The 25,982-nt window shown below is 37.1% G+C and overlaps 1 protein-coding gene and 1 long non-coding RNA gene across 8 annotated transcripts in view; one reads left to right on the top strand and one right to left on the bottom strand.

Moving 5' to 3' along the window:
- The window catches only part of LDB3 (LIM domain binding 3), a 121,830-nt gene that overhangs the window by 64,325 nt on the left and 31,523 nt on the right, over positions 1-25,982 (top strand). For 3 of the 7 annotated variants that reach the window (XM_080597931.1, XM_080597933.1, XM_080597932.1), the window contains exons 6-9: positions 2,576-2,779; positions 8,112-8,281; positions 9,224-9,260; positions 13,054-13,982. In XM_080597931.1, coding sequence (XP_080454057.1) covers positions 2,576-2,779; positions 8,112-8,281; positions 9,224-9,260; positions 13,054-13,150 — 508 coding nt within the window. In that variant the 3' untranslated portion in view covers positions 13,151-13,982. Of the gene's footprint in view, positions 1-2,575; positions 2,780-8,111; positions 8,282-9,223; positions 9,261-13,053; positions 13,983-23,975; positions 24,012-25,697; positions 25,905-25,982 lie in introns of those variants that run through there. The other 4 variants (XM_080597927.1, XM_080597929.1, XM_080597928.1 and 1 more) reach the window with 3 other exon arrangements.
- LOC308197464 lies at positions 13,052-23,968 on the bottom strand. Its single transcript, XR_013952951.1, has 2 exons — positions 17,995-23,968; positions 13,052-17,872 (listed from the first exon to the last, which is right to left on the bottom strand). It is a non-coding gene; the product is annotated as an uncharacterized lncRNA (long non-coding RNA).

The raw sequence follows: 25,982 nt of genomic DNA, 5'->3' as shown, positions 1-25,982 counted from the left end.
GCAGAAAAATCCCGTTCACTTTGCACATTTGCTCCGGCTGTCTGTAGGATCTTACTTCTGCCAATTTGTCCTGGAGCACAGCATCCCTTACAAGTATTCATGCCTTCTGTTTACTTCCAGGGTTATAACGAAAGCTCTGCAGCTGAAAATCTGTACCTTTTTCTATTGCTTTTATGGGAATCTTGTTGACTTCAGTGAAAGTTTTGCCTTGGTATGTGTAATATGATTAAAACGATTGGAAGGCATCACTGAAACTGTTTAAATGCCATGAGTCAAAGGCTAAATCACTATGACTATTGTTGTTAGGAAAGCTTAGGCTGTTCTAAGGTTAGTAGCTTTTATTTATGTAATTGATTGTGGAAACCAATTGTTTTGAGCATTATTCTTTAGAAATGGCAAATTCAACCTCTGTCTTTTCATTCATAATCTTCTCAGATCTTGGGTTTAGAATCTCTTCGATACGTCTAATAGTGTGTGGAAAAGAGAACACTGAATTCCAGATTTCAAGGACCTTTGTGTTCCTAAAGATCAGGTGATTGATGAGGGTATTACAAAGAAAAGACCATTGTTAAAGTAAGGCATGTACATGCTGGAAGGTCAAGAGTATAACAGCTTGCACATCTCTGCACATCACGTTTCAACAGATGATTTTTTTAATAATAATAATATTGTCATAGTTGAAAATAGCTAATGAAGGGACATTTTAAATGTGAAAATGTCTTTGTAAAAAGATGATTTTCACTTTGCACTGCAAGCGTAATGCAGCTTCCCGTTTCCCTCCCTTACAGTGGTGTGTGTAATTAAAAGCTATGGCTGTAATACAGCATGTGTGTATTTATGTTTCTGTTTCTTGAGCATGTTGCTGTTAATGTTCTATCAAGTAGTTTTGAGTCGTGTGTAATCGTATCTCTCCTACAGCCCATCTTCAATCAGGGCATCCCACCACTAAAAAAGCTGAAAGCATAACGGAGTCCTCTGGCTGGATTCAGGGGTGGCACGTCACCTTTCATAATCACTGGAAAACTAAGCCAGATGGCTGCCAGCTTTACTTGATTTTCCATTTTCCTCCATGCAGAGTTGATGGTTCAGATTTAACACTCAAACACCCCCTGTGGCTAACCCATGACAGACAGGAACACTCTTGTTCCACTACCAGAGCTGATATTGTTCAGTCACAGGAAGAAATTCAGCAAGACTTAATATTGGCTGATAAACTTATGATCTAGTGATTTTAAACGGAAAATGAAACTTGATTTAAAAATAAATAATCTTAAAAATATAGTAATATTAACATATAAATATATAAAAATATATAATATAAACTATAAATGTGCGTTTATATAAATATATAAATATAAATTAATTTATAAATTATAAACATATGACTAATTTAAAAATAAATAATCTTAAAAATAAGATTTTGGGGGGGGATGGGGCGGGAGGGGGTGGAATATATCCACTTCTAGCTTTTGGCTCAGTTCAAAATGAAACCTTTGTGACATACCTGTGTTTCTCAAAGGATGGACTCTGTTTTGCTCAGTTCTGGTGAGCATCCAGAATCTATACTGCTGTCATCCTCCTGCTGTTGGCAAGATAAGAACAGCACACTGGATATTAATCTTATCTCCCACAGGTTAGAGAAGAGTGGTTACTTCAGTGACTGACAGCTGAGCTCTAGATGTTTCATTAAAACTCCAGACAATCCTCAGTCGTCACTCTAGGACTGTGACAATATACAGTTAGGTGGTACAAGGAACCCAGGTGCAATTTGGTGGAAGTCTGACATTAAACTGGCTCTTCCTATTTCTATGGGAACTCCAGTTATCTTGCTTATGGTTCAATTTCTCAAATAAATGCCCTTCCTTGTAAATGAAGCCCCTGAAAAAAGATGGCTACACCCTCCAACTGCAATTGTCCCATTGATTGCAGTGTGAGGTATTTTGATTTGAGACTGAGCATTTATCATGTTACAGCAACACTTTGGCCATTTGCAGATTTTGTGCAGATTAATTTAGATTCTGCAAACAGAGCTTTGAACATTAAAAGCTTTGAGTACGAAATTTCACTATGATTAATCATGCAGACAAAAAACACTGTAACCTAAATAATAGCGAAGCTGACATCTGTTCACCCCATTGCACTTCCTAGCACTTTGTAAGACCCTTCACTGGGAATTCTCTGAAGTACCTATATGCATCCGTGGGTATGGATACATACAGGTGTGCAGGTATATATGTGTGTATACACTTACACGTATATATTCATGTAAGAATATAATTTCAATATCTGTAAATAATACAAATAGGGATTTTTTTTTGAAAGTGACAACTCTCACCTTTTTTTCTGTTAGCACGTTTGTGAGCCAACACAAAAATGCCATCCATGAGCGCAGCCAGCTTTGAGCTGTTACTTGTTATTATGTTGTTTCTTATTCTCTGAACAGAAGCTTTTGTGGTGAGATGCCGTGAGTACGCATGCACACTCCTCTCTTGGTGCTTTTTCTCCCACTTAACTATCACACCTTTCTCCTTTCTTCCTTCCCTTCCCTTTTGAACCTCACTCTTGCATAACCCAGTACGGAGTTCACGGAGCGTTTCAACCCCAATGTCCTGAAGGACTCTGCCCTGTCTACACACAAACCCATTGAGGTGAAGGGCCTAGGCGGCAAGGCTACTATAATTCATGCCCAGTATAACACTCCGATCAGCATGTATTCCCAAGATGCTATCATGGATGCAATTGCAGGCCAGGCACAAGCCCAAGGTGGAGAATTTGCTGGGTAAGATTATTTCTTTGTGTGAAATGTTCTTCCTCTGCATGATACACCTAATAACCCCTATGTGCATGACAACAGCTCTTCCTTGACTCTTTTTTCTGGAGTATCTTATCCGTGAAAAATACAAATCAATTCTAGATAGTGCTTGAAAGCATTTATTTATTTTGAAGTTAAAAGGGTGGATAATTAGAAAATGTAACAATTTTTAGTATTCTTCCTAGAAATGGTAAACCCCACCAAAATATATTTAGTGCACCATATATGAAGTTAGATGACTTTACATTTATCATGACCGTGCTTTGTAATAACCACTGTATTAATGTGCATAGTTCAAAAAAAGAAGGGGGTGGGATTTTGATTGATACATAAAGAATGTGACGTATTTATTTAGTACTGTCTACTGTTTTATTATTCAGAACAGAATGTTCTGTATTATCCCTATCCCTAGATTATATATTGTACATATGCATATGTCTTATGCATATGCTTTGGTATCCTTTGGACTATGGCAAAATCCATTGATCTTTAATGATTTTGCTTTTCTAGTGCATATTTCTGCAATTCTTATCTGATAAACTTATCCACATTTCTTATGGCTTAACTGAAATTATATGTGGCATGAATGTAGTGCTGTTTCTTTCTTATCAAGTATCTTTCTACGTAAAACAGAACTTAACTGCTTATCACATGACACTGAAATATAGGTACAGCAACACGCATAAACATAGTTTCTTTTAAATGCTAGCTGCAGCCTTATTCAAAATGCAGATACTTTATGTATTTGCTTGTGCTCCCTTCTACTGGCCATTTTTTTTCTATTTTTTAGACTTCTTATTTCACTAATTTTCTGCACCAATATTATTTCATTGTGTTCATCACGACTCTCCCTAATTGAGAGGAGGACTCTTTCCTCTCAACCTTTTGTTCATGTTTACCATAGTTCAGTGAATCTCCACAGGTGTAAGTAGACCCATATTTCCAATTAGCAAAGTACGATGAAAGAAATTCATTGTGACTGTGGTTTTTGTAATGGTTCACATCCTTCATAGGTATGGATTGATATATTGGTATTTTCTGTTAAATGCTATGACATTATATAATGCAAATAGTACTTAATGCTTAAAAACTTGACTCCCAAGCCTAACATTCACCTGATTCCAGGGGAAACTCGTTTCTATTTCTACATTCAGTCAGGTGCAGAAAACTCTTTAAATCTGCTGTGCTGTGTGTTACAGCCTGTTTTGTAACTTTTTTTTTTTGTTCTTCTCAGTAGATTGTATTATTAACACAGCATTTTAAATCTAGATATAAAGGCAGGGTTCTTGTTGATGTAACAACAGCCTACCCATTGACTGACCTGCAATCATTTGATCAAACACATAACTCATTTCTTTAAGGTGTTGTTTTGACATTTGTGTTATTCTGAACTTTAATTTGCAGTGGAAACTGAGGATACTCTTCAGTTTGCTAGTTGATGAAGTCTGAGATAAGAGTTCGCTTAATGCAGAAATAATTGTATGAGAAGCTTCTCATATAAAAGCAGACCAAATTGTGTACTGATTTATTTGCTCTCAATTCTCTGCCTATAATGTGGTCTCAGCACTTAATTACTCTTCTTTGGGCTTTTAGTGTTACATTACAGGTAAGTCCTGAAGCCACGAGGCAGTATGTAAGACAGTAAGTGTACTTGCACTGCAGATCCAAAGGGCTTCGGTTCTTTTTGGCAGGCAATAGCTGGAAACACTGTTTACTTTTGTTATCAGTGTCATTAGAATTTGCATAAGGATTATTTCTCCAGTTTGACCATTTGAAATCAGCGATGTTTCCTGTCAGTGAGATCAGCATCAGGTGTATGTTGCTTAGAAAATAACCCACATATACTGGGCCACCAAGGAAAACTTAAAGGAAAGCTTATAAACTACACTGCACTTAACTCAGACCTCATGCTGGAGCTTAAAGGTAGCAATATTTAACTGTCCTGACTTCATGTCTTTTCTTATTCTATGTTGCTTTGTTACAGTTGATTTTGATATACCAAGAACCAAGAGTTGGTTGCAATAAAACATTGTGGTTAGGTATTTCAAGTACATCTCTGTCAAACCTCTTCTGAATTCCATTAGGCCGTTTCAGCCAAATTCACAATTCGTGTAAGCAGATGTAAATCCAACAATTTTATGAGGATTAAGATCTAACAGTTCCAGTAGCAGAATCAATAATGTGATTGTACAAACTAACTAAAGTCTAGCATTTAATACAATAAGTCAGCTTGGCCGCATGATTTACCAACCTGCAGGAATTGTTTGGTTTTTTTGTTTTTACCTCTCAGAGCTTTTGTTATGAGGTATAATCAGTCTAATATCCTATGTCACAATATTTTGTTGAATGCTTACGTTAGGGATAGAAATCTATAGTCCTTCCTAAGTTTTTACTTACCAGTTATCGACTTGGTCAAATTAAAACTGAGTAACGATTCCAGGAAGTGATTCACATGGTAAGCCACAGTTTATAATGAAGTGCAAGATAAAATCACATTTGTACTTATGCAAAGAGGTTTGACTGTCTTTAAAGATTGTTTTAGTATTAATGATATCTGACCTGTATGATGATGTGGAAAAGAGAGAGGTTTTTTTTGTCATCCTACTGTAGTATCAGGAGATTGTATGAAAAACCTTCAAAAGATCTAACCCCTTAGGGCAGATTTTTTTTTTTTCAGTAACATCAGTTTGAGGTAATGTGCTTAAAGATGTATGATATTTCTGCACATGCACACCCAGATGGAAAAAAAAATTAAATTAACAAGAGGTATAAGAGCTACTTATTAACATTGTTATGTACATCATCCGGCTATCTCTAAGAGTCAACTGTCACATTTAGCTTTATGAAGTGCTTATAATTAGCGATGCTCTGTGTTTTGCACTTCCATGCTGAGTGGTTCATATGTCCTAGTTACTCATCTGCAATATAATTACAATTTTAGAAAAAGAAAGAGGCCTGCTGCATTAAAGACAGAGTTGGAAATATTCCAATGTATTGCATTAATCTAGTTCAATTTATAGGAGCGTATTTCACTTTGCTAGGGAAGGTTAATTCACCAAGCTCCATTTCCTGCCTTAATCATCTACCACAAAGATATTAATATGTCATATTAATGCCACACGTTGCTACTGTAAAATTTGTGATCTAGGCTCTAGGGGTGTTTTAACTACCTTTATGCAAATGGCATATCTATACATACACTTTTAAACTGCTTCTTCGTATACTGGTGATAATATAAGAATAAAGCATTTTAGCTAGAGCATTTAAAGCATGGAATTTGAACTGTCCATGATTTGCATACCATTGTTGCCACAGTAGTCCATAGTTGAAATCAGCAGTATTATTCATGTAGTTGTTTATTATCCAGTCTGCAGCAGTCTGCAGTTGTGAAATTTGCTATCATATCCAGCAGTTTTTTAAACTTCAGCAGCATTAAATTGCAAGTGTAAGATTATATTAACTGTTGGCCAGATAAAAGCAGTCACCTAGGACAGTAATAAGACAAAAGATACTGCATGCTTAGTCAATACTAAGACAAATGCCTGAAGAAATGGAAACTTGAAAACCTGGGTCTGCTTTGGGGGAACTTTTTTTTCAGAGCTTGAACTAAAGATTCCTATTTAGGTTTTTCCCCTAAGCTACACTCCTCCATGTAGGTAACCGTACTGAAACACGAAAAGGAACTGTTGGTTGTGCCCAGCTGGGTCCTCAAGAAAGTGAGAAGTTGGCATATTCAGGGTTTATAAGGAATATAAATACTCCTTTTATTTAAAAAAAATAATCCTAAGGAGTTGGGGTGTGATACAACACTGTATCGCCTGAGCTGCGAGTCCGTAACGTATGTAAGCATACATCATGTTTCTGAGCCACCTGCAGTCTTACCTGAAGAATGCATCCATGCTATTGTCAGGTGCAAATCCATTAAAACAGCTGATGTTATGCAATGTGAAGTAGAGATGTGTGTCAGCTGGAAAGTACAGATATTTAAGGCATTACCTGGTAATATGTTTTTATTAGTGTAACTTTTTGTTGTTTGTAGAATACCAGACATACTTTGGGGCTTTTTCTTGATTTCTCTCGTACTTTCAAAGCACAAAAACAACTTCCTTGTAGATTTTCTCTGCAAAATGGCATCCGAAAGAATTCCAAGTTTGAGCCTGAAGCACAGAAGCAACTTTTACAGCAGGTGACTGCTCCCTGAACTTTATAGCACTGACTTAGTTGGACCATATGGCCCGTCACTTTTTAGAGTCATTTCTCAGTTTTTGTGAAGTTGAGCATGCTGCTTGCAAAGCTCTACGTGGAATAGCACATTAAACCAGTTACAATAAATCACTTGCTGCAGAAAAAGACCTTGTATTTACAGAAGGCATGGAGTCAAATTACTATATGACTGCATACATCATTCCCTCACTGTATATTTCTGCAGTTCTGTCACTATTTAAACTGTGCTATGCAGAAATTTTCACAGAAATAAAAAAGCTATTAATAAGTCTATTTCTCACTTGCATTATTAATCAAAGAAAGCTTACCTCATTTGTGCTACAGAGTTTTGTAGCTTTTGGTTTAGGTGTACAAAACTGGAAGTTTCTGATATATCACTGTTCAACGCAATTAGGGACATTGTAAGAGCCTGAGGTATGTTCTGCTGCTGAAGATTTTAGATATAAAATATGTGCGGTAGTCTTGAGTACAAGTCAAAATTTCTTATGTTTCACAAGCTTAAGTAAATGATGAATCCAGAGTTATGGCAGCTGGATGTTTAATTCAGAGTTTTGGCTAAGAATAATGATCTCTGGAAAAAAATGTAAAAGCCTATTACATTACTTTTATAATGAAATATGTTTTCTATTTTTAAATGCAACCTTAAAGTACACTGTCTCAAAACTATAACAAAACATAATATCAACATTAAGCTGTTTTTGTAAGAAATGATATTGGACAAGAATGCTCAGAGAAATAAATAAATATTTTTGGCTGGCATAGTCTCCTTTACCATCACCCATTGTTATAACCACCATAAGCTTGTGGCTGCATTGGCTGAGGAATCATGAACAGACATTTCCATGCATTTTCACATAGTTTTGAACATACAGTTTGAGTGATAGCAGGTCATTTCAAAGTTATAATCTCTGTTAATTCACCTAATATTGATCCATGTATTTTTCATTAAAAGTGATATTTTCAAAGCCTTGCTTTAGATTGCTGTTATTTTGGACAAGAAGCTGTAAGACCAGAGCAAGGTTGAGATGAAAGTTACCATGTCCTGTTTAACAACGCTTCACTTTCTGAATTGCAGTACCCTTCCCATTAAAGATCCTCACGTAGACAGTGCCTCTCCGGTGTATCAGGCTGTGCTTAAAACTCAGAACAAGCCTGAAGATGAAACTGAAGACTGGGGTCGCCGTTCTGCCAATCTGCAGTCTAAGTCTTTCCGCATCCTTGCCCAGATGACTGGAACGGAGTACAGTAAGTCAAATATCAAAACACTCCCTTCATTCTAGTTTTAGATTTATGCCTTTATTTTCTTCCGCCAGTAGTAGTGACCAATAGTCCAGGACAATTCACGTCCTGCTTGTAGTCATTGTCAGCAAGAGCTAAGATCTGAGAGCTCTGTATGTAACTAAAGGGAACTAGGAAATCCAAGTGTTACATCACCTTTGCTTTAAGAAGCAAATTATTTGATCTGCCAAGGGTCTCAGCAGAAGAACATCTGTGACCCCGAATTTCTTCATATTTACAAATCAAATCTATGTTAGACAACCAAAGCTGTCAATTCATTAGAAAAAAGATAAAGAACTTAGTTCGCCTGTAACAGTCTTTTATAGAAGTGACTTCCTGAGGTCAAAAATAATCATGGATCATCATTTGCATTGTACAAATGGTTCTCTGTCAGATTTTTATGTAAACCTAGATCTGCTGTGAATGTAATGGGAGTTTGAACTTTGTTGCTTATTGACTATGGAAATGTTTTTCTAACCAACTGATAACTAACCTCAGATCTTGTTTCTGATCTAGAGAGAAGGAAGTTCAGGGCCCTTTCCTGTATCACAGGGAAATACTTATTATTTTCTCCTTGTATAAATGTGCTGCTGCCTCTGATGCTTTCTTACAAAACAGCAGACCCTCTCTGTAGGATCATTGCCTACAGCTGTGAAACACTGCTAATAAATGAATGAGAAACTAGTTGTAATAGCCACTTTCCCCCTAACATCCTGCTTCTTAGCTCTAGGGAACTGCTTCTCTTCCCACTGTTATAAAAGCTACTGCTGCAAAGTCAGCATGAGTGTACCTTTAGACAGGCTTTTGATACTCTTCTGAAGAACTTGTAATTTTATCATAAAGTCAATTCTTTCTTTCTTTCTTTCTTTTTTTCTTTCTTTTTCTAACTGCAACCCTTTTTAACTGCAGTGCAAGATCCAGATGAGGAAGCCCTGAGGAGATCAAGGTAAGAAACTCCCTGTGAAAAATATGGCATTCTCTTTATTGATAACCAAATAATGTTTTGAAACAGCATTAATACAAGCATATACTACTATTTTCTTGTCTTAAAATACTTTAACACTTTTACTTAAATGTTACTAAAATTAAAATGCTATCAATGAGAATAATTTGAATGAAAAGGGTAACAAATTGGCATGTATTTAGGAAAGATGGTGCAAAAAGTGTGATTTCAGATCTGAAAGCTCTCTGCACATGCAACTTTCGTGTACTTCACTGGGTATGTGAATGCAGTGAGATCCTAAGACCAAGCCCTGTGTAACTGCTTGATGGTGTAACTGTATGAAAATATATAATGTTGTGATAGCATTGAAACTTATGTGCAATTTATTTGGATGATCCTGACTGATAACCGATTCATCTGGCATAAATACAGTAAAGGAGTTGTTTCCATCCATATCCATAACCATTTGCTTATGTTTTGTCTGAAATTAGTGCAACCCAAACCTGTAGAATATAGAGGCACAGGACTGCTTTTGCTAGTGGAGAAGTCTATTTGTCTTTTAGGACCTAACAATAATGCTGATAAAATGGGTATACTCAGTGAGATAACAGGGAATTAAAGACCAGTGATCACGTTATGTTGTCCTATACGGCCAGGAAAAAGAGTTATTAGAGATTCTTTTGCACAGCTTAAAAATTGAAGTTTAATTGGAGCATCCTGCATGCAGCGTAATTTTCTGTTTGCATACTTGAAATCCCTATATCACGGTAGCTTCTCTAATAAACTGGCTGGTTTGTGATGTGTTTTTGATACTCGATCCACTTGCGTGTTTTTTCCTACTACTACTTTTCCTTTTCTTCTTTTTACTGCCGTGTGTCTTTCATAAAGGCTTTGAGCTTTTGATCACAGCAAGTTACAAATGTTGAGTCAGTGAGAAAGATGTCTGTCATCATCCCTGTGAAAATACAATACGTTTACTTTCAGTTTATGTCTGCTATAAGCCTTCCACTGCGGTTCGCTGAAGTTCATGGCTGGATGTCTGAGTATCAGGCTTGACGTTATATTCCTTGTGGATTCATTTTTTCCCTCGAATGTGCAAGCCTAATTCGTAGTGAACGTCTTGTGCATTATGTGCTTTGATGTAATAGCACACATCCAAATCCTTATTATGGTGGGATTTAAAATGTTGTACGGAATCTAACAGTTCCCCTATATGCATATCTGACAGTAGCATATTCTCTTAAAGAAATAATCTTTCTAGCTGTTGTCTGTGGGTTTATAAAATACTAGGTATTGGAAATTAACATGGTATTAGATATGTTGAGAACAGTGAAGTAATTTAAAGTACGTGACTATATCTGCTGTACAGTGCATGTTTTCTGCAGTTTGGAGGTATCAGTGTGTGTTATCCTTTTTTTTTTTTTTCCCTCTCACGAGGACAGTAGTGATTTTGAATGTATGTAGGCACAGCTGCATTACCTAGAGAAATTTAAGGACATTCATTGGTAGCAGAGGCAGAAGAGAATATATTGGGTAGTTAAGCAGTGGTATAGTGCCATGGGTATGAGCTCTGGTGCAAGGGGCCTCCTACCTATCACACTGATAGCCTAGCAGACTGATAGCCTAATCTTGGTGGCGTGGTGCTTGCCTCAAGCATTGTACCTAGTCCACATCTGGACTTTTTTTAGCAGTAGTCCTGGCTATGCATGTGTCCATCATATGTTCTTTTGGGTTTATTGGACCCCATCTGTTCCATCTTTTGGGAGGGTCCTTTGTCACTTTTGGTTTTGTAAAGGATAGAAGGACCTGTGTCAGATGCACAAAATTCATGCTTGAACTCTCCTCTCCTCTCCCACCACAGTAATGGAGTATAGAAACTCCTTGTTAGTATCTTCTCCAGACACCCTGTAACTTGTACAACCACACCTTGCCCCATACCTGCCATTTGGGATCAGCTGTAAGGCTTCCTGAACTCCCAAAAGCAAAAGGCTTCTTTGGAATTGTGGAAACAGTCTTGTATAATTCAGTGTTGCATTAATCCTGAACTGTTTTGCCATTCTGGGGGTGGGGGGGACCACACTTTATTTTCCAAAACTTAAACAGCTAGAATGGAGAACTTTGGTCCTAGAGCATACTGTGAGCAATCCTTCTCTGGTGCTTTCTTCTGTCTCCCTGTGTCATTTCTTCAGTGTAGTCAGCATATAATGCCAAAGATTTCTTCCAAACACTTGGAAAAAGAACGTACAACTTACTTTTGGATTGCTCCTTCCAACTTCTTGACACGCTCTCTGAACAGAAACTAAAATGCTTAGGAATCTTCAGGTGGCAGAGCATTCTTTCTGTTAATCCTAAAGAGTGCAGTGCATGACAGCCTTTTGTTCATGTTACTGCCATTTTGAAGGCACGCATACAATTGTAACTTGCTATGAAAACATTAATTTGCTGTTGTGATGATTGTTATGAAATACTTCCCAGAAAGATGATATCCATTTCAAGTCAAGCAGATGTTTCTTAATACTGGTTCCTTGAATGGAGGGGTATATCTCTGAAGCAGTAAGGGAATTCTTAAATTTAATGTAAGACCCACTGTAACTAGTATGTTACAATGTGACTTGAAAAAATGTCACCATGAATTTTCAGCATTTCAGCTAGAAATACTTCATATTTTTTAATTACTTAAAAATATGAAAGACAATTCAAGAAGCCATACACCAAGACTCCCTTAGATTTAGAAAGAAGAATTAGAAATATCAGTGAATTTGTTGACATTTACTCTGTTTATTGTCTTGTGCTATATTCAGACTGAAGATTAAAACCAGCCTGGTCTGTTCCTTTCTGTCTGGCTGATTTCGCTCTCGAGTTCTGCTGCATTAACACGGTTGTCTTGCATTTGGGGTTTAAATAATGAAGGGAAAAATACTTGTTTGCAATGAATCAAATACATTTGCAAATAACATTTTCCATTCTGTTTGATATACATCTCCTTGACTGTGCTCTCATCCCATGTCATCTTCCTCCACCTTTTTATTTGCAAAACCTGAATTCAAACTCTAGAACATCTAGAAAAGTTTAAGCTCTGAGAGGTGCTGAACATTGCTTGCAACTTGCTCAAGTGCCTCAGTCTGCAGTCAAAGGTATTCACAAGAGGTGGTTGACATTTCACAGGACAGTGCTTTTTAAAATCCCACTTCATTCTGGCCAAATTATGGCCAGAAATATTTATGCTACTGTCAGTGCTTATATTCACTCCTATTGAGAAAACCTATAGAAAGTACTGCTGAAACCTGTGGCTGATTACAGGACAGCAGAAGGTAAATGTATCAATGTATCTATCTGTACTTACATACACATTGACCTAGATACTACAGAATGGAAAATATTTGCATTGATTTTGCTCTTGTACTGAATTAACTTTCACTGACTGCTCGGGTTGGGGAGGGGAGAGCCAAGAGAATCCGCTGGCAGGAAAACACTGGGATTACACTGCATTTCTAGCAAAAGCAGCCCTGTAATACGAAGCAAAAGTCACAGAATATGAAGTTATATCAAGTTACTTCTCAGAAATGAAAAACTGCAAAACTCTTCATACACAGTCTAAAAAGGATCGCCCAGCCTTCTTCGCACTGATTTGAAAGTTGGGAAAAAATCCAAATAAATTGCTATTGCCCTAGTTGTAAGGCAGGGGAGTGGTAGTCATGTTCCCTAACCCCTTTCTTTCTCCCTCCTTTCTTTTTCTTCTCTCTCTTTCTCTCTCTCTGTCTCTGTCTTTCTCTCTCTCTCTTTCTTCATGCCACAGGGAAAGGTTTGAAACGGAACGTAACAGCCCACGCTTTGCCAAATTGCGCAACTGGCATCACGGCCTGTCGGCGCAAATCCTTAATGTTAAAAGTTAAAAGCCCACATTTAGCGGGCAAATATGTGAGACAGAGAATTACAGTAAAGAATTAACTGCTGTCCTGAGTTAGAGCCTAAGAGTGTCACACACATACAAGAAACACTTACTGCTAGGGGTTTTCTCTGAGTGCCTGTCTTTGATAGATCTCTGTTGTTAGCCTGGAATCCACTCACTGTCACCAAAAGTAAAAATAATCATACAATCCTGTTCATGTTCTTTGATACAAAATAGATTAGCTTTTGTCCTTTATGATGTTCAATGTAACTTCAATATACAGATAGAAGGAAAAGATTACTATTGTACTTTCTTGACTTAGATTATAGGAGAAAATGAGAGTAAAGTTATTCACTTTAGGATGAGGAATTCGGCTTTTAATGAGTTTTTCTGAGGCTGTAAAGATAATTAAATAGGAGAAAGCAAGATGAAAAGGAAAGCTGACTGAACCTAGCCTAAAGTTCGCTAAAATACAGCATGCTTAGTTTGCGTAGTTGAATAATGCTGTTTGAAATAAGACATTAGCGGTGTTATTTGTCCTCAATATATTATGCTAGCAAAAGTTATTTGCTAAAACCATTGCTGTAAGATTTGTTTGAAACCTGAATATGTCATTAGATGAAAGATAGGGATAGAATGTGGTTGTTCAGGACTTTTTGCTAGATGTGTTTAGGAGTGAGAAGAATATATAGTACTGTTGGTGCACTGAAGCTTTTAAAAGCATCTTGTAAGTTTTAAGAAATGTGTTGCCCATTCTGTATTGTTCTTGCTTTGACCCACATTTTTCTGTATATAGCAGCATGCATTATCTGAAATAAAAGGATTTAAAACTAAAATAATTATGTGCCTGTTTTACACAGTACTTTATTCTGTTTTGAAAAAATAATTGCTTCAACTGATTATTGAAAAAGGGTAAACTTTTCTTTCCACAATAGAAAATTTGGTCAAAAACCTTTTCCCTATGACCCGTAGTTCTTACTGACCTTTAAATTAGGTGAATTAGAATAAACCTGACAAAGTAGTTGGAAAAACAGCAACAGAAATGAACAAGTACATTCTTAGTTGTGAATGAGAACATGGCATCATTGATAGATGTTAGATGACAACCTATTGGTAATGCCATCACAGACATCCATTTGAATACTATGCATTCTCTGGCAATAATGGCATTAATATGCGCACACAGCAAAGGTACCACACTAATATGTGCTGCTTGGAGTGGGATCTTTGTTTCAGCATTACAACAACGCTTCAGTTTTAAACTGTGTCAGTCAAAATGCAGCACATCTATCCGAAAGGCCCCCACGTTTCTGTATAAAGTACACCAAGTGAAGTATCACTTCCCTTTCTAGTTTATGTTCTGATCATTAAATGCAACTCAATTAAACTGCATTTATGGTTTCCATAGAAACAGTTGATGTTAACCCTTACAGCAATCTGCATTAGGAGTCCTTAGCAGTGATTGAAGCAGAAGTTTCTGGTGATAAAGCATAGGTCTCTCCTTCAGCAACAGAGGGTTAATTATGTTGCAGCCCTGCCTACAGCCCAGTTAAGGAAATAATTTTATTATAAAATTCTTTAAACTGCAGATTAGGTGCCTTTATCTGGTAGCAGTAATTCTGATCAAAGAGATTAATGTGTGCAATTGAAAATCTTACACTTTTTGCTGATTTCAAGCATCTGCAATTTATATCAACAGTCTGTACAGGAACAAGGCACACTTAAACTCTCATTTTGTGGGCAGGAAAAGCTCCTATTCACAGAGGATTTTGCATGAATCAACCAAATACATGAGTGTTTAAAGAAGGAAAAAAAAATTAGCTGACATTTATAAACAAAAACAAACAAAAAAACAGATGTTTGAGTATTACTTAAGACCACATGGGCAGTATATCATTCTAAAATGCACTTCACTTTTTTTCAATATAAGTACCATAGCAATTCAGTAAACATACTATTTAATGTACAACATTCATTTATATTTTCCTTATGGGAACACAAACAAATTCTGATCTTATCTCACTAGCATCTGTGGAAAATCAGCATAATGAAACTGCATAAAATAAGAGCAACATTTTAACTTTTTCTGAGTGTTGCTTAGATCAGACATGAACTCAGAGTTGGTAAATTTTATTTCTGTGTGGAAGATTGTGGTAAAATTTAAAATATCAACACAGTTCACTTTTTTCTTAAACAACAGATGTAGCTGAGTAAAAAATTTTCCAGTTGTAACTTTCAACCAAATTAAGTAGTCTTCTGAATAAGTACATGAGAGAGTTTTCACTTAAACTAGAATTGTGTATCCTTAATGTTTTATGAACAGAACATGGATACTATTTATTTCAAATACACCTATTGCATGTACTATAATTAAAAACAAAATGTCTATATTATGTATGAATGTTTATGTTTAATGTTACTTTTAAAGATACCTTTTAATGATCAGAAAAGCATAGTTTGGTTAGGTATGAAATTAATGCAAATGTAATTAAGGGACATCTTACCTCTGCTTCTGTAGATTTAATAAGAAACGGTGCATATATACCATGTACTCGCTCATAAAGAGATATAGCTACTATCTGTTTCCCTGGAGGCTAGAAAATAGAATCTAAATGCTCTACAAGCTTTTAGAATTTCAGTTCTTTATGTAAGCACAGAAAAAAAAGTAATAGAAAAAATCTTCAGTAGTTGGTAAGTTTTAAAACTTTTAAAATGAAAGACCAAAACACCTTTTTGTGAAGGTGTTGTTATTAATCCCTAATGCAAGATTGTTTACCACAGCATATTTCTACTGGTTAGTCCAATCCCCTTAAAAAAATAAAAATTCTCCAAACTGTTGAATTTCATTAATTAAACTCAGTCATTTTTTTCTCTCCAGCTTCTCGTTTATATTTTGCTTTGTAGTTGCTTAACTCTTACACCTCAAAAATCTGCTTTTATGTTGTCATGGTGATCTTAGGGCCCCAGAAATGAACGTTACATTTATTTCCTTGTGTAACTATTGACAGGCTTTGTTTTTCCTTCCTGGGGAGGAGGCAGGCTTTTCTGTAAGGTGGAGAAACTGGGTTGCATTTGTCATTCTACTACATCGCATTGCTGGAGGCTGTGACAGGCTTAGATCTGGTGAGAACTCATCAGTAGCTTTGAGAAGCCACTAGCTTTGCTGCGGCTAAAGGTCAAGGCTGGCCTGGTTACGTCCCATTTTTAACATGTCCAGGCTCATCTCTCATTGTATGTTGCTCCTGATTAACCAAACCCATCTTCCAGCGCTTCTTGACCATTTGTGGAAGTCCGCTGTTTCGCCTAGGAGAACTAGTCTCAGTTAGTGAACATAAGGCTAAGGCTAGGTTCCCCACTGAAGACTAGTGAGTCATGTAGTACTTCAAAATAGCTCTGAGGAGGGGCAGGCGAACCTCTCCCAGGTTGAATGTATTCTGAACCATGGCTGTTTTGCTGAGCAAAGGACACCGGGTTGGTGACAATAGTGTCTTCTAAATAATCTCCATGTCAATAAGTATAGTAAAATGTAGTACGTGGATAGTGATATTAGTACCCTGCCCTTCGCAATATTGCCAGTAAAGCCTAGTGTTATAAGCATTTAATGAAGATACAGCAAAGCTGATGCCACTAGGAAATCAAAACCAAAAGGCCTTCCAGGTAAATCTGCTTGTCTGGTTATGACACAGGGAAATGCTCATCTTCTGCTGTGGTGTAAGACCGTTTGATCTAAACTAACCCTTTTCCTGAATACTGTTGCCTTGTCCTCTACTCAAATGGCCTCCTCCTCACCTCTTACAGCGCTTAGTTTGCAGCAGGAGTACTGACTGCATGCAGTGCATGCTGATGGGACGTGGCAAGAGTGTGCCTTTAAGAAAGCAGGCATGAGAACTTGACCTCTCTTCCTTCTGTGCATGAAAAAATTGCAAGAGGAGGAAGGTTCTGTGGCTCCCTTCCTTGCCTCCCTCTTTTCAGGCCTGCCTGCATGGGTAGGAGAAGAAATATTTTTTGCTATGTTAAAACGTAGAGGTCATTTTCTCTTCATTGCAGTTTCTCTCTCGTTACATACAATTGTGGAGTATATCCTCAGTAGTAAGGGACAGATATTTTAGGGACTACTTTATCACTTCTGAGAAGTCAAACTCATGTATCACAGAGCTGTCTGAAGCCTTCTTCATGGACAGGAAGGGGTGACCAATCTTTCGCTTGTACACTCAGGTTCCCACAGGGAATAAGTGATTCTGTGGCTTCTTTAGCAGTGTCTACCACAGGCTTCAGTGACTAGGACTGTCATTACACCTTCAGAAAATAACGGGACATTTGAACAAATTCCACTTTGCAAATGTAAAAATTTAGAGTTTTGGCACAGTACATGACAGTAGTAGATCTTGGTAGTACCACATGATGGCTTTCTTTAATCAGCCGCCTTCTGCAATATTCATAAAAAAATGGCTAAAATTTGCTCCCAAGCACAGTAACGTTCTTTGTTCTGCTTAACAAAGCCATCTGATACCACCAAGACAAGCTAAGGTGCCTTCATCCCTTTATTTGCCAAAATTTCCAATGGTTAGCCTTGCTGACTTACCAGCAGTCAAAAACTTCCTATCTTTATGCTAGGCAGATTAGCAAAAGTCCTTCTGAAGGATGTAGCTTATTTTTCTACAACAGCACACAAAATAAAGCAGACTTCTGTGGTTAGCTTTTTTTTTTTAATGTTTAAGGATCATTACTAAAAGGTGAGTGAGGATCAGAATAAAATGATGTATTTATTTAGTGTAGCAATCACAGAATCATAGAGCCATTCCATGATTACTACACTAAATAAATACATCATTTTATTCTGATCCTCACTCACCTTTTAGTGCCTGAAGAGTGACAAAAACATAGAAATAGTGAATAAACTCAGTTGTTTCTATGGAATGTTGGAGTGAAACCAGAAGGGAAAATTGATCAAATATGTCTTCCCAAAACATTGCAAATACTCCTTGAAGTTCTGTGGGAGAAGTGAATTCAGAGACCATAGATTGCTTGTTTCCAAGCCGGTTCTCTGTAGAACCCATTGATCAAAGATAGGAGCCATTAGGTCTGCTGTATCCAGTTGAATACACTTACTTAAAGGTGAAAGAGCGAGGCCTCCAGATGAAACAAGCAAATACAATGAAATCTTTCTCAAAATATATAAAGTAATGCATAACCTAACAGATCTTGTGAAAGGTCAAGATTCACTTTTGTGTGTGGGTGTAGTGAACTATATTTTAAAATCTCTCCTTTACCATCTCACTCTTCTGCATGTTCCTGTCCACATTTCAGCATGGGCAGAAATTCACATTACTTTCATTCCTTCTGTGCAACTTTTGAGATGCCTGTATGCATCCTTCCACTGATGCCAATGGCTAACCAAAATACCAGTGCACAGCACTGCCTTCATCTCTTACTGTACTCTGTTTTCTGCCATCGCCTTCAGTCCAACAAGGAAAAAGCAGTTATTGCATGTAGCAACTTTCCAATAGGCATGGGTAAGCCCAAAGTCCCGAGCTGCGGTCTGTGGATTCTGGCTGGTTCACAGGGTGTTGTTTAGGACAAGCTGGAGAACTGGCTGATGGCATAGCACTGGCACTGCTTCCTTTTATTCTGCTTTTCTAACTTGCATTCATGTCAGCAGAATTATGCTAAATACTAACCATTTCCTAATAGTTCATTTCTATGTAAACAATTGTTGTTGTGGACTAAAATGTTATATGATTACAAATAAGAGAGAGGGAAGGTAAGAAAACCCTTAAGGGAATCTGTGAAATAAAATGTAATCCACGTTCTGAAAGAAAAAAAAAAAAAAGACAACTGCTGTAACTCGTACCACTTAGTTACTTGGTTCAGGAACCAAGCAGAAAAGATGCACTAATACACCTACAAATGGGTGAAAATGCCACGTAGAGAAAGTATGAAGTTTCTCACCATCAATGTGCACAAATTAAAAATTGGCTCTAAAAAACTGCCAGCTGACAGTGAGATCAATGAGTTCTTGTTTTTCTCTCAGCTGCCCTGGAGCAATATGAGGTTGTGATGAGAGAGAATGTTTCAGTGATTGGGGAATCGCTTCCAGTGTACAATAGCTGAACTTGTGAGCACTGTAGACAAAGAAGTGCACAAATACAAACTGAAAGTTCTGATCCTGTGTTCAGGTGCCTGCTGGCAGATGTTTGTGCTTTACCAATGGGGTTCTAAAATGCTAGAGGGAACCGTTCAGATAGATCTGATTACAGAGTTAAGGCCGAGATAGGGGAAAACTACCTGCAGTAGCTTTTGAGCTCAAAAATACCCAAGCTTAAATAGTTCTGTATACTCAGGATTTTACAGTCTTTGTTCTTATTAAAGTGCTGTGTTTTCCAATAAGATAAATTGGAGTACATACTTGCATGCCAAATGTCCCTACATAAATCTTGGACAAGTTATCTTCCCTTTCACAAACGCAGATGCTGCTGTATTTCTAGATGTATTTATTATTTGAATGCTTAATGTAACAGCATACTAGTAGATGCCACTAAAACGCATCCATAGGAGGTACTTGCTGTGATTTAGTGAGCTGCTTTGACTTGAGTTTCATACTACTTGTTGAGAATGAGTTGGCTGTTTTTTTTCACTGAATATATGGCAATGCTTTTCCTATTCTGTGGCACTGTCTGCACAAACCAGGATACCTTCTGGGAGACACGTATTTCCCTGTTTTGAAAAGCAGACGTACTAGCAGGATATACTGTGATCGTTTTGGCGTGGGCTGCTCACATTCTTAACTACAGTGGCTGAAAAAGAGAGACTAGCTCTTCTTCTACTCCTTTTTTCTGATCCCAAGCTAAAGTTTTAACTAAACCAGCATGATAGTCATCTTCTGTCGTCTCCAGTTAACTGCCTATGATTTTTTTGTGTGTTTTATGGTGTCTTTGTTAAGATAATAGTTTGTTACAGTTACAAAAATATAGCTTGGGGGGAAGCTATCTCAATGCTTTTATATTCATGTGTCTATAGAAAAATTCCTAGCTAGAAAGCTGGAAAATGCCTCACTGGATCAGAACAGCAGTTAGTGTAGCTCAGTGTACAGTTTCCAACAGTATCAGTATCTTACGCCTTCGAGTCAAAAAATGTTTGCAAGACAATTAGGAAATAACTTTCATGCAAGTTTCTCCCTAGATAACCTATAAGAAAAATTTTTTAAATTATTTTGTGACTTCAATTTCTTAAAAGGAAATTTTATCCGTAGATAAATATGTTTATGTAAATATAAGCATCTGTTAGGATGAAAGCTATTATTAGTCTAATAAGGAAAAGTCCTGTAAATTCACAACATGCTGCTAGAAAAACAGAATTTTTAATTTCAAGAGATATAGACCCTAATAATCTGTAAGTCTTAGTAACTATTTACTTTTTGACAACAGATCTGTGAGGCATCTTCTTTGATAGAAGACTGTTGGATGATCGATACAGGAAAATACTGATAAACTGAATAGTAATATTTATAAAAATAGCTCCATGATTTCTTACTAAATAGGGTGAGAGTTGATATTTTAAATACTTAATTGAGTTTTGGGGATTGACTCATTTCAATTCTCTGCCCTGCCACAGACCTTCTATCTGGCCATGGACAATTCTGTTTAGTTCCTCATCTGTAAAATGAGAACAACTTGCTGCATGGCAATACTGAGAATAAATAATTATGGTGTTCGTTTATTGCTTCAGTACTGAAAGACAGAAAAGTTGAAAGACCGTGTGGTCTCTCAGGATGCCAATTTTTCCCGATGCCTTTGGATCTTCATTACAAATTAAATGATTCTGTGTCTACGTTTTAGTGGAACAGCAAGTAGGTGTTCAAGAGAGTCTAGGTCCTCTAAGGTGAAGGTAGATGCACAGAATCTCGATTTCTCAGGTTTCTCAGAATCTCGATTTGCTTGTTACATGTACGTGACTGTTTGGAAATCTTTTTACATTTGGTTTCCAAATATAAAAGTGTTCTGCTGTCCAGTACATACAGTTCAGATTCATCAGAATCAGTTATTAGAAGCTCTCTGAAGTTTCTCAGTGTCCTATCTTAGTGTCCACTAGAACGCACAAGCTGAATGAACACAATGCAAATGAACTTAGCATTTTGTTACCCCAACTGATACAGCTCTTGCTATTGTGGGGGAGGGAAGGATTCTATTTGAGTCATTCCATTCACTCCGTCTTTATGACTGTATCACGTAGCATAGCTTTATGAGAAGGAAACATTTCATAGCTTCCATTGTATAACATACCGAGTTATTGGGATAGACAGTCTGCTGCATATAAAAGTCTCGTTTGAGAAATGTCCAATATTTAATGAAAGCTGTGGGAGCTGCAGTGTTCTCTCAAATAGTCATTGACTAAGGCCTTTCTATCAAAAGACGTTTTAGCTAGGTACCTAAAGGGACTGTAGAAGAAAAACATTAATATTAAATCTTGCCCAGGTAGCTCAAAACTAGTGTCGTTTATTTGAGCAGACTGTGTAACCGCAAAGATACAAACTGTTCCTAATATTCTGAGCCAAATTCTTTCATGTAAAGGTATCAAGTTTACCAAGCCTGTCCCGGCGATGTATTTGACTCAAAAGTAAAATGAATTCTGCATTTAGTTTGCAAAAACAGTTTGAATGTAAAGGCTGGAAATTCAATAGCCTGTTCCTCGAAATACGAGTATCACCAATAAAAGACCGATCTGATCTTGACCCTTTCTCACCGTTAGCAGAACAGGAATTACTCCTGTTGACTAGGAAGAGAAATAGTTCCTGAAAGCAAACCGTCAAGGAACTATTGTGTGCCTTTGAGCTTGTCTTTCCTTTACTCTCTGCCTTTTCCTTTGCTTTATTCTGTGGAAGTATGTTTACTATACATCTCTCTCTATCTGTAACCTTCAAAACTCCCCCTGCCATTATCATTCAACATTATCCTATACTGATATGCTCAGGGAAAAAGCTTTTGTAAAATCCCAACCTTACAGTCAAGTGACATTCTTCTGCGTTTTTCAGTATAGCCACAGCTAGGAGAGCGGAAGAGTTTCAATCAAATTAATAGTAACGCCAGAGGCTTAATGCTGCTTCTGCCCTACCCCTAACTGCCTGCCTTTTCCTCTTGCCTATATTTTTTTCATGAATATTTGGTAATGCTGGAAATAAACAATGCCTTATTCTCTTTTGGCTGCAACTGTGTTTTTTAAGTCTGGTGCATGATTATCGCCCTTGGTATGCTAACACTTTCCTATCCTACCTGTATCCCCGACCAGTTTCTAATCCATCCTCCCCCACTTTGTTTCAGCCTGGCTTTCCAACACAGGACAATCCAGTGAACTTGTGGCTTGGTTACCATACAGATAGTGTTTGGTTTCTCATTGCTTTAGAGTGGTGAACAATTCATCTTATTAGGTGGTATTTATGTTCAAGTCAGGTTCTTCCATTCTGACCAGAGTAATATTCTTAGACACATCTGAGGCTCATTTCAGATCTACTTCTGTGTTTGAAAGTCTGGCTTCAGTTCATTTATTTTGGGGTTACGTTTTAGTCAAGAGCTTTTAAAAATTGGGAGGGTAGAGAGTATCTATGCCCAAATCTTTGCTGATGGACTGGTGTTTATAACTTTACTGGTGCTAAACTAAGGAAAGTGTATGTGTGTATGTATGCATGTGTACATAAATAAACACAGACCGGTATATAAAATACTACTAATAATGTGGAAAATACTAAGAACAGTCTTTGAAATGTAATTTAAGGCAATGATTGGCACTCAGCAAAACAAGTTAAATAAATTCTTGTATTTCTTCTATTGAAGAACTTTTCAGAAAGGAGGTTCAGTTGGTTAAATGAGGGCATTTGCTTTGTGTCTTGTAATTTTAGATCCCAGTTATGGAAAGTGCTCTAATTTGGCATATTTTAACTTTAAACATGCTGAAATTTCAGTACAGTTTATTGACTAAGAAAAGATGTAGCCCACCATATTGCTAAATATTGAGACTTATCTCAGTTATTTAACTCAATTGGATTTCAAACATAGGAGTCTAGAGCTTAAGGATTATAGTGTTCACAAAAATACCCATTTGTTAACTTCTTCCACAACTATGCAGTTGCTTGCACTTAAACTGATCATTTATTTCTGTAAGAGTGTGTGAGTGTTTACAGGATAACAGCTTAATGTTCTATCACTGAAATTGAGGTGGACTTATTTCTCACTTCTGAAGGGGTGACTTTTCTTGTTTCTAATCAAACTTAGAACTGAGAAAACTAGTACTTATTTGGGCAGGACAGAGAACTTTTAAGTGAGGCCAGACATATACAGTCCATCAAATGTGAGTCTTTGTTAACTATTTAATTCCGTATCACTTCATAGTACTGGGTCCTTGAGGACTGCCCAAGTCTGATTTTTACCACTTGGAGTTAGCATCAGATTATGTTTTGCTGGAATATGATTGTATTTTTCTTTTAAAAGTGAACCTTAATTTAAAGTCAAAATTATGCCTGAAGTTGTATATGTAGGTAATGCCAGATTTGTAACTGTTAATTTTTCTTCATTTTTCTTTAATATTGAATAAGAGAAAAAGCTCACAGGAAGCTTGCAAATTCAGTGGGTTTCACTTGGAGAGCTGAAGGTGTTTCTCTCAGCTATATTTACAAGCAACCACTCTAGGATGCTTTTGGCAACCAAACATTTCTCCTCAATTCATCTTCCTTTGTCCTGTGTGGTTGGTTTTCTTTGTTGTTGTTTTTGTTTTGTTTGTTTCCCCCACCACCACTTAGAGTTGCATTTATTTTATTCATATGGTATCCCCTCCTTTCACAGAGACAAGGAAAATGTTGCAGCAGCATCAGAAAAGAGGTAACGTTTGCTCTGCGTGTTCTGTTTCTTCCTATTCAATTTGCTTCCACTTTACCCATATTGTTCTTACCTCAAAGCCATATGAAATTTGTACAATTTGAGTGGACAATTAAGGATAGGGGTTGCAACTAAGCAAGTTTTTGGGCATTTCTTTTTAACGTAGAGTTCCAATTTCTATGAGATGGTAACAGACTATGAAACAGGGAAGGGGGGATCAAGTAGCTCAATTTATAAGCCTGAAAAATGAGAAGCTTTTATCAAGTCTTGTTGAAATGGAGTGTTGCCCGTTTGATGGGGTTTTAAGAACAATTTCCATTTTAAACTTTGTCTAGGTTGTTCAAGATGCTTTTAAGATCTAAGTAAGAATTTTTTGGGTATTGTGAGAACATTTTTATATCTGATTCTTGCATATGTTGTTTTATTCTTGCTGGGCTTTGAGGTTCAAAACATACCACTGTAAGTAACTTCTTTCAATTCAAAAGTGGTTTTCTACCAAAGAATCTCAGCACACTTTGCAGTTACATATAGAAATATATCTATAAAGGTACACACAAGTACTGGAACAAAGTAAATTAATCTGATCGATTATTTAATGGAGCAAAGAAATGCCTCTTATTAGTTCATGCCATGAAACAAATTTTACCTCACTGCTTTTCTGCCTTGTTCATCCCTCCATAAACAGTGCACGACTACTTTGTTTTTAAGACTTCTCACATTTGAACAAAGGTCGCATAGAACTAAAATCCAAGTGTAAGCATTATCCTCACTAATGACATGAGCAATGGTAACTGGCACTTGGAACACTAGGTAAAATAAGAATTTTGTCAGAAGAATGAAATAAAACCCTCGATTCCTGCGTAACAAGTGTATATGAATTAAACTGAAAACGGAAGTAACACGTTAGCATTTCAGTAGCTGTTTGACTTTTGCAAAACCATCTACAGGACTGTGCAGCTGCTCCACTGAAATCTCTTCTTTTGGATTTTACCAGGAACAGTTTCTGATGTATGACTGGTGTTAGTGTCACACTACATTGCCTTAATCTTGCATGGTTTGTCACACCATAGCTTTTCTCCACATCCATTATCATCACAGCTTTGCTATGTGTCTTATTTTGATATGCCTAGCAATATGGTTTCCAGATTTAACACAAGGTACTTTTTTGAATTCTTAAATCCTTTCCTGGTCTTAAGCTGTAAGGAACCGTCAAGCTTTGTCATGATTTCAAATGCAGTACCATGATGATCTCCTATGGTGTAAGGAATTTGGGGATACAAAAAGAAGACACGAGGTATTTACAGATTTAAATCTTCCAGGAAAAAAGACAAATGAAGCCTTCATTATTAAACCCAGACTTGATTTTTCAGTTAAGAGGTTCAGCACCTTTGTTAGTCTTCTTGTGTGGCCCTCCTGCCCTAGCTTTGCCTGCTGCGTACAAATAATAACTGCTGCCTTAAAGGGGCAGGTATTAGTGTTCTAAAGTGCTGCTGTATTTAGCATGGATAGAGAACACCAGGTATCTCTGCAAACAAGAAAAAACAAACAACCCTTTTTCTGTTAAAGGAACCAGCTTCTTCTATGGCTGGAATTCTCCCTCTCCCTCAAAAACTTGCTATTATCTAGGAATCTGGTGACATGATAACAATTATCTCATTTACAAATTCCCTTGTAATCTTTGTTACCCAGGCCTTCAGCTACTACACATGCGCCACAGTATGTGACCTCAAGTATTTGGCATCCTCCTCAGTCACGCACCAAGGATGCCAACACTGACAATGCTAAGCCAGTGGCCTCCAAGGGGTCTGTGAGGCTTGGAGCGGGTACAAGTCAGAGGGAAGCCAGTTTCATCACTACTGGCCAGAAAGTCCCTCTAACTTCATCCAGTAATCAAAGGTACACTGTGACGTGTAACTGCGTAACTGACCTGGTTTGGAGCTTTGGAATGGTTTGGTAATAACAATCTCTAACTCT

This window comes from Anser brachyrhynchus, assembly GCF_964034855.1.
Source record: "Anser brachyrhynchus genome assembly, chromosome: 6".
NCBI lineage: Eukaryota > Metazoa > Chordata > Aves > Anseriformes > Anatidae > Anser > Anser brachyrhynchus.
This window is presented reverse-complemented; position numbering and strand designations above follow the sequence as displayed.